A 13,888-nucleotide genomic window follows, 5' to 3' on the forward strand; every position below is an offset into this window, starting at 1 on the left:
GCCTGCTGGAAAGTTAAGGCTTACAGCTGGTTAGCAAATGCCAAACATATGGACCAGCAAAAGGAAAGAGAAACTCACAGTGTTATTTCCTTGATGTTAAGGAGATGCCCTTCTGGAGATGCTGCTCCCAGACCACCTGAGACAGCAGACTGATTTCTTTTCAGCCACCTTTTCCAGGAGTCACCTGTCCACTGATCACCTACTGAGTTCCTGATGAAAAACTGCAGGTCTGAATGCCCAGGACTGTTCTTAGAGAGGAGAAGAGCTCTGATTTCCTAGAAAGGAGATTAAACAAGGGCTTCCCAGGTGCTAACGAGGGACTCAACCTAAGAATCTCCCCGCTGAGGAACAGCTTGGGAATGTGCACTTCTAGAGTCCCAGAGGAGAGCATTGGTTAACACACAGGAGCCTGGCCGGACTCAGATCCTGAGAGGAAGGTCTGTGCACCTTCCCACACAGCATGACCTCTCTGACCACTTTCCTCATAGTGGATATATCCCTCTTTGAGACAGCTGACTCTTCCAACCTTGTTTTGGATAGTCACGGAACCAAGGAACAATAATGATCCCTTGTGCAATACTCGGTGGCCCTCTGCCAAGCAGCTCCAAGGGCAGTGGCCCGTGGCATTTAGCAGGCAGGCCACTCCTGCACAGCATCTTCATGCTGCAACACACTGCTCAACTGTGCACATGCACCTCCTGCACAGCTTTGCCTTCTCTCCATGAAAAACACTTTCAAGTGCCAGAAGTATTCACAGGCACATTTTAACGTTTGCAATCAAAACAGAAAGAGGATTTCCTGAACAGTGGTTTCCAGTGAGAAGGATCTCAGCTTAGCCCACAGCATTCTGATTTCCTAATCACTAACTCAAAGCCTGACAGTCTCTATGAAATGTGCTGGCAAAACTGGAGTTTATCCAACTGCAGGGCGAAGAGCAAAGCTGTGCCAGCCACGAGGCAAGATGATCTCTTCTCACACCCATCACCATTCCAGCAGATAGACCACAAACAACTAGGAGACCCAGAAGCTGAAAACAAGTTTTATGTTCCACTTTCAAGCAATTTCAAAGCCAGTTTAAAGATGAAAATGTAGAGTGAATTCTATCACACTTCTTGTCCTAGGAGTATCAGCTATTTAAAAATAAAACCTGGAAGCTGCAAGAGTTCTGTTCGGTCCAGTGGGAGGTGATAATAATCTGCACACACTCATAACAGCACCTGGGCTCTTACTTCATAAAATAAGCTTTGTGTGCTGTCCAGCTAAAAATCTGGCAAAAGGATTAATTCTAACTGGAAGCAAATAACTTCATCTGACCAGAATTAACTCTAAATGTGTGCCTAAGATTTCAAATAATGCTCTCAAATGTAATACTGTAATGATTAATATTCACTAAAAGGTAGGACACTAATGAAACCAAACCCATCTCTATTATGTATGCTTTACTTTTATACAGACTAGAGCATTGGATATAAAAGCAGAAAATGAACAGAAAAATATCCCTAGTCTGAAGCTGTGGAAGTGTGAAGTTGAACTGAGAAAGCAAGCAGGGATACTTTCAAGTGCTCTCTGCATGTGCTGCCATTCAAGGCAAACAAAGTATCATGAAGGTCATTTTTTCAAGCAGTTCATTCCTATCAGATTCAAGTCAGTGTCTCACTGGGTACTGCAGTTCCAGAGGTGAAGGTACCATTTATGTCTCTGTACAGTTAGGGCTCGGTCAGCATCCATCCCATAATTAAATACTGCCACAGATCATAAGCAAGGGCCCATCATTCCCTTCTGGGAACTGTTCAGAATAATCTGAGTAAAATTTTCTTCAATGAACACCATGCTATCACTACAGAAAGATGCACTATTATCTGGCATAAGTAAAGTATTATTAATGCATGATTGAACTTGGGTTATTTCCTGAAGGAAGGCAACTGTTTCAGAGCTCCCTGTTTTCACCACTTGCTCTGACTGAACACAAATTAATTGTCTGTGGATAAACTTGTGCTCCTGCTCACTTTGTGGGTAGCAATTGTCTGTTCCGTACTCTTATTAGTGCTGTTCTGTACTCTCATTAATGAGATACTGTTGTCATTCCTTTACTGAGACAATTCCCACTATATAATCACATCTTCCTCCCACACTTCCCAATTATACTTCTCTAGCCTATGTCCACACCAATTTCATAAACAGTGGGACTTTTACAGAGGTTTTCCAAACCCAACAATCTTCCTTTCCTTCTTGCCCACAGCTCTTTGTCTCTCAAGCATGCAGCACATTTTAAATACATGTATGCTATTACTGGTCACGTCTCCCTGCAACCACTTTGGGTTCTGGAGACATTTCTTGCAGCATGTTTTATTTTCACTATAATTATCTGCAGTGTATGTTGTCCTTCCAAATACTAGTTTAAAAATAACAAAGTATTAGTTAGATCTGGGATGTGTAAAGAAATTCAGTGATGGCATTAATATGATTCATGAAGTTTCAGCAACCATGGAGAAGACAAACGAATCAAGACTATACACACAAAATCCAACAGAAGCTTTTGCTTCATGCCAGACATATTCCAATTGACTTTCCTGCCTCCCCTTATACATCTGTCCTCTTTGCTCTTTACTTCACCCCCCAAAGGATGTCCTCAGTGACAAATGATGACATAGTCAAGTTTTTTGGAAAATGGAAGGTGTTGACAGAAACACTTTTTAAAGAACTGCTGGCCTTCAGCTGCAAATTAACTAACTAAATTAACTCCTTTTACCTAACTTGCATACACAAGTATTTTGAGAATCCCAGGACAGAGGTGAGGCCATTTGTGTTCTATAGACTAACAAAAACACCACATCAATTCTCCACTTTCTTTGGAGGACAGTGGGGTTCAAAGGGACCCAAGGAGACAAAAATCAGAGCGACTAAGACTTTGCCTCCAAAATGCCTTGGGATAGATTCCCAAGTAGGAGCAGCTCTCCAAGCAGGAGCTAAGAACAGAACAAAGTAAACAAAACCCCACTTGCTGGGACAGGCATGACCTCCCTTCTCAGAAACACCATTCTGCAATGCTGGTCCCTCCTGTTTGCACCTGGTTGAGCCAGGAGGCTGCAGGAGATGTTGGACTGCAGCTGCCACTCGTGGCTGCTCCTCTCTGGCTTCCACCTCCACACATCTGGGATGTCTCACTGCCTGCTCCTTCTCTTCCCCCTCCTCTCAGGCTGCTTGTTCTCCACAGCACACACACAGCTCTTTGCTGCTTCGGCCCCCAAAGGATGTCCTCAGTGACAAATGATGACATAGGCAAGTTTTTTGGAAAACAGAAGGTGTTGACAGAAACACTTTTTAAAGAACTGCTGGCCTTCAGCTGCAAACCTAAATTAACTTCTTTTGAGCGTCCTTTTACCTAACTTGCATACACAAGTATTTTGAGAATCCCAGGACAGAGGTGAGGCCATCTGGGTTCCATAGACCAACAAAAAAATTTAGACTTCATTTTAGATCATTAGATTTCTCTCTGGAGGTTTTTGGACTAAGCTCCAAGATGCTACCAAAAGCAACATCTTCCCCAGCTGAGTAACAGGAAGAGCACAGAGAAACCTTCTCCCCACCACCTCTCCATCCCTTTGGAAGTCACCTCTACCTCCTCCCCGCCTACCTGAAATGTTCCACATGGAAAGGAAGACAGTTCAAGAAACACCAGCAAGAATGCTTGCTTGATTGGTTTTGTATGGACACCGGGGATTTGGAAGGAGAAAATTCCCTGACACAGAAAGAATCCAAAGTCTGGCCAGAAAAGAGGGAATTTGTAACTAAGAATACAACAGGCCAGATTAATTTTCACTATCAATACTTAGATGGAAACAGGAGGTTTTCATAATGGATTTTCAAATCTGAAAGTCAAATACAGCTGTAGTTTGACAGAGGCTGACTCACTGAGCTTCAGGGCATGCTGAAGCACAATCACACATTCTGTTTGCTTCCTCAAATTCTCCCAAAGAGGCAGGAATTGGCCTCACAGGGAAGACAGGCTAAAGGGTGACCTCTGCTTTGAAAAGGACAGACAATTTTATCATGGATACTATGCCCTTAGCCTCAGTTCTTCTGCCACATATTATTCTCAGCTTATTTATAAAATATAGGACAAGATCTAAAAATCCTACACTCCTGAGATAAAGTAACCTTTTTCCTCTGAACAGCTACTAAGGTTCCACAGGAAAAAGGGCAGTTTGTAAAATCTTTCAAAAATCTGCATGTTAACCGACAGCAGTTGCAAATCCACAAGACTCAAACAAACAGAAGAGCTGCTCTAGGGGCAGCAGGACTGTGTGGGTCTAATCAATTCATCTGAACGAAACACCAAATTACACATCCCAGTCTGCAGAAATCCACAGAAAAGTCAACAGCAGAAAACACCATGTTCAGTAAAAACCACCCATTGTCAAGTGCAACAAAGTAGGAAGAAAATATATGTTAGGACTGAATTTCTGGCTGTGAAACATCATCTGAAGCCAACTTCTTCTAAAGCAGTTCTCCCTGCAGGATGTTGATGGCATCAGGAGTGCAGTGAATTGGAACCTGCCACATTCAAATTATTGTTGCCAGCAGTGTGTGCAGCACAGCAAAGCATGTCAAAGCCAGGCTTTATAATCTTTTGCTTCCTGAAAGTAACAGATCATCCCAAATACAATTATATCATCTCAAAATAGCACAGCACAGGCTTATTACCAACAGAAGCACATTTTTCAACCTAGACATTTGTACTCCAGCAAACAAAGAAAGAACAAAAGTTCTGATTGAAATTTGGCTTAATCACTTCAGCAAAAGCTTGTCTGCAGAACTCGAAAAGCTGTTAAATGCTTACTGCAGATGTTGGCTTACAGGACCAGAAATTTCCTTTCATAATAAGAGGTTTCCATGAAGCTCTATGGTTTATGGCACTGAAACAGAAATTTATAAAGCAAATTCCTGGTCTTCCAGAAGCTGGTAAAGGCTTTGCCATTGATTCCCAAAGGGCCAGCATCACTAAGAAACAGAAACCATTTAATATCTAGTTTTTACTACATTCTATTGTAAGATACTCTATATGCACTGCAATAAATGCAAATGGCAAACTTTGATATTAGGAGACATTTCTGCTTTGAAATAGAGAAAGTAGTGAAAGGAAATGCCAGAAGTCCTCTGAATTTCCCAAGTGAATTAAACTTTAAACTGTGTTTTCCTTAAGAACAGTAATTATTCTTACCCTAAAAAATGTCACTGTCCTTAAATAAGCCTGCAGAGATGTCACCACTGAGTGAACCTTCCAGGATGGAGAAATCTACTGCTTAATCACTCCAAGTTGTGAGGACTCTGATCCTAACCACACAAGGGTGGAATGATCTGAAGCAGCATTTAGAGGCCAAAGTAAATTGGATGAGATTTCTTTTCTCCAATGATTTACTCAATTACTTTTCAAATTAAGCTAGCTATTCAGGTAATTCTAGAAACAAGGCCTGAGTACTCTGTGACAAACCAGATGTGAGCTGTGACAGAGCTGTGTGGGTGCCAGGCTCACACAGAGGCAGCCAGGTGTCTCTTCCCTGCTGACAGAGCACCTCAGATCCACCAGCTGGGGTTTTGTATCCACACTCCACTGGGCTTTTAGGACACATCAAGCAGACTTGTATCACAGACATTACAGAGCGGAAATCAAAGGGGCTGGCAGAACAGCAGACTCTTTTTGTTTAAAATGACATTACAGATACCCCTGATAATAGCAACAAATTAATTTCTTTAGACCCAGAGCAAAAGCCTTGCTTCTTCTATGGACTCAGCTGATCCAAATGCTACTTTATTTTCCTCTCTCCTCCTTAAAAAGGAAAAAAAAACCAAAACACATAAACTTCAACTGTAAATATGCAGACCTGCAAGCCTTCCAAGACAAAGGAGAGACAATAACATTTATGAGATCATGGGAATCTCAGTCTTGCAGGTAGCAAGCATCACCAGAAGAACATGCAGTGTGCAAGAGCTTCGCTTCCCAGCCCTGCACTTCCAGAAATCTTGGCTGAACCCTACCATGTAAGAGGCAGGGGTAGCCCTAGCAAAACCCATTTTTTAGAAAATCCAAGGGACTCAGGGCATGGTTCCTGCAGTGCAAGTGAGAACGCACAAAAAAAGTTCCATTTTATCCCATGTATCCAGGAGAAATGATGTGGTTTGTGAGGCTGCAGAGCAGGAAATGGGCACAGAGGATCCAGGGTCATCAGGTGGACGGGAACTCCTGACATCCACAGTCCACCTTCCACTCGGAGCACTACAACCAGGACCACCCATTCCCTGCAACTTTGAACTACATGATTCTTGTTCTGGTTTTTATGTTACAGGGCTGTAACAGCTTATTAAGTATGGGGAGTGTCTGCATGGCAAACAGTGAGAGAGGAGAACAAAACATTTCATCTGCAGGCCTTGGCTCCTCACTTGGACAAGCACAAGCAACACAAGTGAATTGTGGACAGACTGGAGAGGAATCAGTCCTCTCACAGCTCCTAATCAGTAGGGAAAAGGGAGCTGTGGTCCAGAAAAAATGAAGTCAGCAATCCCCAGGAGGAGGTGAAAGGGCACCTCCCAGGCTGAGGCCCTGCTGATGGCACCCCTCTGGCTGTGCAGGAGTCCTTTCTTCTGCACTCACAAAAGAATCTAAGCAAATCATTGAAAAGTGCCTCAGGGTAGAGCTTGCTGCTAGATCAGGTTTGCCCTGTTAAAAGAATAAATGAGGTAATGCATGAAACTGCCTCCTATTTGAGGACACTTCATTCATAAAACAGAAATACCAAACACTTTGCAACCAAATAAACTTCACAGATGGGTTTAAAAGGCCCCTGCACCCCTCCCTGCAAGAGAGCAGAGCAAGCTGTAGGGATTCTTTGGCACAAGGCATGCTGTTTCCAAGGACAGCTCTGCCACTTGAAATGAGAGCTGACAACTTCCAGGTCATTAACCCAACAGTGTAAACAGGACCTGTGGACACATCCATGCATTCAGGTGGGCTGGAGCAACGGCCCCAAGTGCAGAACTCTACAAACACTGCTCTGCTTTGTGTGCAGAGTTTCCAGGAAAACTTTTATTCTCTGCTCCCTTCTCCTCATCCTCAGGATAAGTGGAGCCTGGTGCTGGCTATATTTGTGTTGCTAGCTGAAAGAACAGCAGAACATGCCAAGCATTTAATAACAAAATTCCAGCCTTGTGACACAACCCAGTAATCCCACGACTGGAAGCTAACCTCATATTTCTACTCAGCATAAAACCTTAATACTAAGAAGAGCATTGCTGTTTTTATTTTGCCTGAACCTTTCCTATAGGCGTGCATCTCACAAATTAAGAAATTTGCTGTGTACCAGGTGGAACAGGGCTGTTATTACCTATGTACCTATGGCATCTATAGATTGGTAGTTATGACAACACAGGAACTGCTCAAACTAGCTGTGCTGATCTGTGTGCTCTTACACAGAACTGGTTTTAGCTGGGTGAGCTGCTGTCGTGGTCGCTACTGGTGCTCTGTTACCTCGGGGCCCCTCTGGGGTCACTCCTATGAAGAGGAAACAAATGGAGCTTTGCAGAGTCCTGGCAGGATCATGGCTGGGTGTGAACATGCACAGAACAATTCTCATCTAACACCCCAGCTGCAAAATGGCAGGGCAGGAGGCTCAGCAAGGCCCAGGGTCAGCCAAATGTGCATTATAGACATATCTAATGACTCATCAAGACCTCTGCAAAAGGGAGGGAAGAAGTTCCTCCAACTCCAGGTTGGTGTTTCAACCACTGTCTGCCTTGATCATTTCCATCACCAGATCCCAACCAGCTTCTCACTGCTGCAGCTGTCCCGGCTTCGACACTAGCCAGGCTTGCAGCACAGAAAGTGCCATCAGACACCTGAAATTCCATTTTATAACAGCTTTTACCATCACTAACTGCGCTGCAGATGTGAGGCTGTGCCTGACAAAGCTGCAGCACAAGCCTCTGCTGTATCACAGCACAGATAGCATTATCTGTGTCAACCTACAAGTCACAAAACAGCAGAAAAATTGTCCTGTACAGCTGCAATATGTGATACATAAAACTGCAAATGCAAGAGGTTTAGGGGAAGACAGAAACCATATTGTGCTAACAGTAATAATTTATGCAGTGGGTATATTTGCTCCTATAACCAGAAGCACAGAAGGTTTGTACCCCTATTAAGTAGCTCTAATGTGTGTTTAACCACAGAGTTCATGCAATTTTGGGCTGTCTTGCCCGGGCACTATAATGTTTCCTGCAAAACTCTTTCCATTCCCAATGTGATGGACATGTCTTACAAACACCATGATCTGGCCATGTCACTTGCAAAGGACACAGAGAAGGATAATTTCAGAAGAAACAAATTTAAATTCAATCTTGACTAAATCATCTTTGGTATCTCTGCTAGAAGCAATCTCAGGGAGCTGAGTAAAAGGCCAGTACCAGCCCCTGTTACACTTACTCTGCGGAATGACACCACATAGAAGGTATCTTCTCTTCGGTGAATTGCTTCAAAGAAGTCTTGATAGCTCCTTGGAGAGGCATAATACACTTGCAGCTCATTCCCTGAGTTCCTGCTGAAATGAAGAAGGGCAAAGGTAATTCCTTTAGACAAGACAGTTCATTTCAGTGAGACAATGACTTTGGAGACATGCTTTTTAAAGGAACTCCAGCTCTTCCTCCACTGAGAGAAGCTTGAGGAACACAGAACACAGCTGAAGACAATGAAACTACTCAGTACTTTTTGAAAGTTCAAGGTGTTTCAAAGGTCTTACTATGGCAAGGTTTTCCAGATTTGTTTTTGTTCATGCTTCTGAGGCCAGCAAAAACCTGTTTGCTAGCTCAACAGGAAAAAAAGTTTCAACCTAAGGTATCTGAAAAATTGTGATGACTTCTGAAAATAAATTTAATGACAAAATGTCATTCTGAAATAAAATATCGAAATATTTAGTAATGAAATAATTTTCTTTTACTGCTAAGAATCCAAACCACTGAAATTGAAAGAAGGATAAAGTTAAGCATAAACAAAGCTTTTAATTTACTGTCAAATGACAAATTCACCTTATTTCTCACCCACATTTCTTTTCTTCTTCTGCTGTGTCCTCTTGTCAACTCAAAGATTTTTTCCCCTGGTCAACTCCAAGTTTTTTCTTAATTTCAACTTAGAGGAGCAAAAATAAGATATTCACATAATTCTGGCTTATCTTTTCCACGGTTCTCATCTTACACATATGAGACACAAGGAAAAGATGCTCTAAACCATTCTAAGCCAAAATACTGGCAAGTCCTACAATCATAGAACTTATCCACTGTTTATCTTGGAGAGGTGAGAAATTCCTAGCATATACTGCTATCATTAATACTTCCCCAATCCCATTCCAAAAGAACTTATTTAATCACACTGGAAAGCTGTACTCAGGAAACCATTAGCTGGACCTTCAACCTGTCATTTTAATTTCTTCCACTTTAATAGCACACTGTGTGTTTGTGGCAAGGACACCGACCGGGCACCGCTCCCCTCCCAAGCTGTCTTCTGCTGACCCAGGTTTTGAACTAGGGGGGCTAATTTAGATTATTTCAGTACGTTTATAAAATATAACAAGGCACAAATCTATCACCAAGAGATTTTCTCAAGCAGCAGTAATAACAGGCTGTCACCATCTTCTGTTCCACTGCAGCTGCCAGGCCAATTGCCCTTTCATAGGACTGGGGGTGTAAGTCCTGGGGGGATCAGAAGCAGGCAGCTCTACTCTACACATCCCCTTCTGCAGAACTATGCAAGAGAGGAATCAGGTCCTGTCCTTCACACACAGGAAACAAAGACTGGAGCTAATTTGAGCTTGATTACTCATCCACGAAAATACACAGGCCCAGCAAGCCCCTTCTGAGATGGAGCACTGGAGCTGGGCTGTGATGAAAGGCACCAGCACTGCACCTACAGCACATCCTGAGAGCTGACACAGGGCACACAGAGTTGTGTGCCTGCCCACACTCCATGGGACACAATAAGACCTGAAAACCAGCCGCAGGACAAAACTGCCCCAAAGCACTTGGAAACCACGGGGCCTTTCCAAAGCTCTCCCAGTTGTGTAACACATGGAATATGAGCAATACCAGGGGATTATTGTAGGTACACAGTTTATGGTAATTGGGAATGGGGCTGTAGCCAAGCCTCACCCCAATGGGCTACAAGTGTGAAAAGCAAATGAACAGTGTTGAAAGCAATGAGCCATGGAGTGCCCAGCTGTACTGACCAGTCCCAGAAGGGAACAGAGGGCACACAGGTACAGTGCATGAACAATGAGGGGTATAAAAGGCTGGGCTAAAGAACAAGAGGGGCAGATGCTTGCAGCCTCCTGAAGTGATATGATGTCACTCTGTATGGGCAGACACCTGGAGCCCTCTGATCTGGTATGGTGTTACTCTGTAAGAGCTGAAGCTTTCTGAAATTGTATGATGATACTCTGTGTATCACAGCCATCTCAACTGCAACACACGCTGTGGTGCGTGCTGTGACTATTGCAAGGCAGGACATCACATCTGCCAACAACTGCGGTGGACTGCTCCAGCAAAGGGAGGGAGGAACTCCAGAACCAAAACCAGGTGCAAAACCATCAGCTGTTTTAGTAACACCTTTGCATATCACAAGAAAGCACCATCTTAAATTGTGTATCCCAAACAACGGTGCTGAACCTGGCCATTTATTGGGAGATAAACAGAGCTTTTGTTTTAAACCTCTGAAGGACACTGCTTGTTATGCATCACAGAGTGCTGGGATGTTGCACACAGGCTTGTTTTGGGAAGAAATGAGGCAGGACACAGTGCTTTATGCATCAAGAACCACAATCTTAATAGTGCAAAACTTAGGAAAATAACTGGAGGCTTATCATTTTGATACCTGAAGCCTTAAGAAGCACTCTTACATAAGCCCTCAACAAAATCACCTCTCTAAAAAGCCACATGGACTATAAAGAGATGAGGGGTGTTGATGATTTTCTTTGAAATCATCTTAAATTTATCTCCTCCACTGCTTTGACTTTCCTGAAATTCTTTTCAATCCTCAGCTTCCTGACGGAGATTACAATGGAGATGGAGACTCTCTCTTCTAACAGAGGCATTCAGTAAACCTGAAGTTAAGCCTTTGAGAGGACATTGGACTAGAGATCTCCAGAGGTCCTTTATAACCTAAACTTCCCTTGATTCTATGATTTCATGGAGCACCTAATAGCTGGTGGCTCCAAGAGGAACTGGAAATCTGTTATATGTTCTTGGCAGTTCCAGGACAGTCTCAGCATGCAGCTGCCATGACTCACTGGTCCTGTTCACATAAACATCCTAAATCTGAAAAAAAACCCCAAAAATCTCACTTCCTTCAGAGTACAACAGATGCATGATGTTTCACACTGTTTCCAATAATCCAGATAATTTTTTTTCAAGAGTAATGCAAGCATGTATATTAAACCGCCTTATGGCATGAGGCTTGTTCATCAGTACTCAGTTGAAACAGCTATCCTTCATCTGCCTGCAGAACTCAAAAAGCTTTTTTCCTCTTTTTTTTTTTTTCATGTAAGTCAAGATGTATCAAAATTTGACAGCCTGTTTTCCATAACATATGCCTGCAGCTTGCTCTTTTCTGCTAGGCTGATCCTGCTTTGAAAGCAGCAGTGCAAACAGGAAGGCCACAGCTGTCTTACTTCCCACAGCACCATTTCAGGTGGTGTTCTCACCAAAAAGTCCCCTCAATACTCCATTCTGCTCTTACACTCCTCTGGCACTTCAAAGCAGACAGCCTCCTAAACAGTTTCACACAGAGACCCGGAGAGAGAAGTTTTGTTTCCCAAATCTTTTCTGTCCAGTACTTTCTGTCACCAGGGAAGAGGGACAGGAGAGTTATGCAGAAGGGTGGGCAGGGGACATCAGGAAACTATCCATTAACATGCTCCAATAATCACCAGAGAAAAGTCAGCAGATGGAGACAAAGAATGCAAGTGAGATACAATGGTACTTTAAGTTCATAGCTCTAGCCTTGAATATGATGAGAGAAACCTTTCCCTAACCAGACTCATGGCTCTTTGAAACCTTGTTACAAACTAATGATGCTCTCAGAGTCCAAAGTCAGTTCCCCCTGTTTTTCCCTAAATACTCAAATCTGTTTAGAAAGGGATTCCAGAGAGCAAAGCAAGGATTTTCTTAGAATTCATAGCTAGAAAAGCCCTGGAAGAGTGCAGCTGTGATACAGGGGTCCCTTAAGTGCAATATAAATAATTAGAAGCCGTTATTTGATGAGGGACAGAATTAGATCAAGAAAAGTAGCTGTATTTGGCATCAGAACCCTGAGAAGATGAAAAATGGACATTCTTTACCAACTGTTGGTGATAAACTAGGTTACTAAGTAGAAAGCAATAACAAAGGAGCTGTTCTGCCTTACCTGAGACTGGTCTCTGTGTAAGGCATGGCCATTAGCTGGGAATCTGCTTTGTCACTGAGGGAGCTCTGAAAAAGGGGAAAAAAGAAAAGATGACACAAAGTGAAAGCAATAAGCAATTCCGTGGTTTGCCACTACATTAAATAGAACACACAGAATGGGGGGCAGACATTCATCAATGCCCTGCACCAAAAATGTGCATTTTTCCACTGAAACATGAGAAACTGAAATGGTCATCAATCAAGCTGGAACAACAAAACCAGCAAGATTTTAATACAGCCAAATTTGAAGTCAACATTCAGAGACAAGAAAGGGAGCTTGGCACCATAGACAACATTTCTAAACATTCCACCATTCTGCTCTGGACACCAGTGAGAAGGATCTGAAGTTTAATACGCAACATTTCTTCTCTAGAAAACTGCAGTCTTTCCCACACTGTGAGGCTCAATTCCTTTAAAGCTGCTACTATGTGGGGGCTGGAGAACCAGCAAAGGGAAAGCCTAGCACGCTCCCCTGGAGGGCCAACCCCTGAGCTACGACCCTCTGGTAATGGTGAGCAAGAATATTGCCCTCAGAAAACACCTAGCAACTGTATGTTGATTTCTTCTACCCCAGTGGCCCTTACCCCTCCCTGAACCCCTGTGCCCTCATCCCACTGGCCCTGGTGTTCTGTGCCACCCCTCGAGGTCCCTATAAAAACCCTGCTTTCCCTGCCTGGGTGGCTCTTTGTCCCTGGGCTCCTTTGAGGAAGAAGCTCAATCAAGGCTCTCCCTGAGCCCCACACAAAGCCCCCAGGTGACAGCAGAGCTGAAATCAGCCGGTGGGAGCACAGACGTGCCTGTGCCCCCCAGGTGGCTTTTTCAAGACGCTTCTTCGGGAAGGTCGTGGCACTCTGGACAACCGCAACAACTGCTACATGTAATCAATCTAAATACTTTGAAAATTCATTGTCTTAATTTCAGCCTTGATATAAGTATGCCATCTAGATAAAAGAGATTTTAAAAGATGGGAAATATGAGCACAAGTCTCATCATTCTGTAGTCGTACAAAAAAAAATAATCCCTCTAGCAAAAATTTAAACAATAGAAATATTTCAACAAAACAAATCAGCTGTCAACCTTAACAGTGAGTCAGATGAATGTGCTGTAGGTTGTATTTCTCTCCATTAAGCAATTGCTTATCCTTAGAGAGAAGCCATAAAAAGGACAACGATTTATTTAATTTTAAAAAATGCTGAACATATTTTGATGGCTGCAAAAAACAATTTAAAACCCTGAATTCAAGAGCAGGAATGGAAGAACAAATCTGACAACATAATAATCAACCAAGCGCAGCAGTTTAAAATGGGATGTGTTGGCTGCCCTAATTACAGGCACGATGGCCACTTTTGTCTATGATGCCAAGTGAGGGAGAGTGTTCCATGGAGTGATATTTTTTGCTCACTTTTGT

At 43.1% G+C, this 13,888-nt stretch overlaps 1 protein-coding gene across 2 annotated transcripts in view; it reads right to left on the reverse strand.

Annotated features, from left to right (window-relative positions):
- Positions 1–13,888, reverse strand: part of ATF6 (activating transcription factor 6) — a 73,517-nt gene that overhangs the window by 33,117 nt on the left and 26,512 nt on the right. The window contains exons 13-14 of one of the 2 annotated variants that reach the window (XM_084211492.1): positions 12,443–12,507; positions 8,477–8,588 (exon numbers count right to left, since the gene is read on the reverse strand). In XM_084211492.1, coding sequence (XP_084067618.1) covers positions 8,477–8,588; positions 12,443–12,507 — 177 coding nt within the window. Of the gene's footprint in view, positions 1–8,476; positions 8,592–12,442; positions 12,508–13,888 lie in introns of both variants that reach the window. The other variant, XM_084211491.1, reaches the window with a different exon arrangement.

This window comes from Fringilla coelebs, assembly GCF_963513975.1.
Source record: "Fringilla coelebs genome assembly, chromosome: 9".
Classification (NCBI taxonomy): Eukaryota; Metazoa; Chordata; class Aves; order Passeriformes; family Fringillidae; genus Fringilla; species Fringilla coelebs.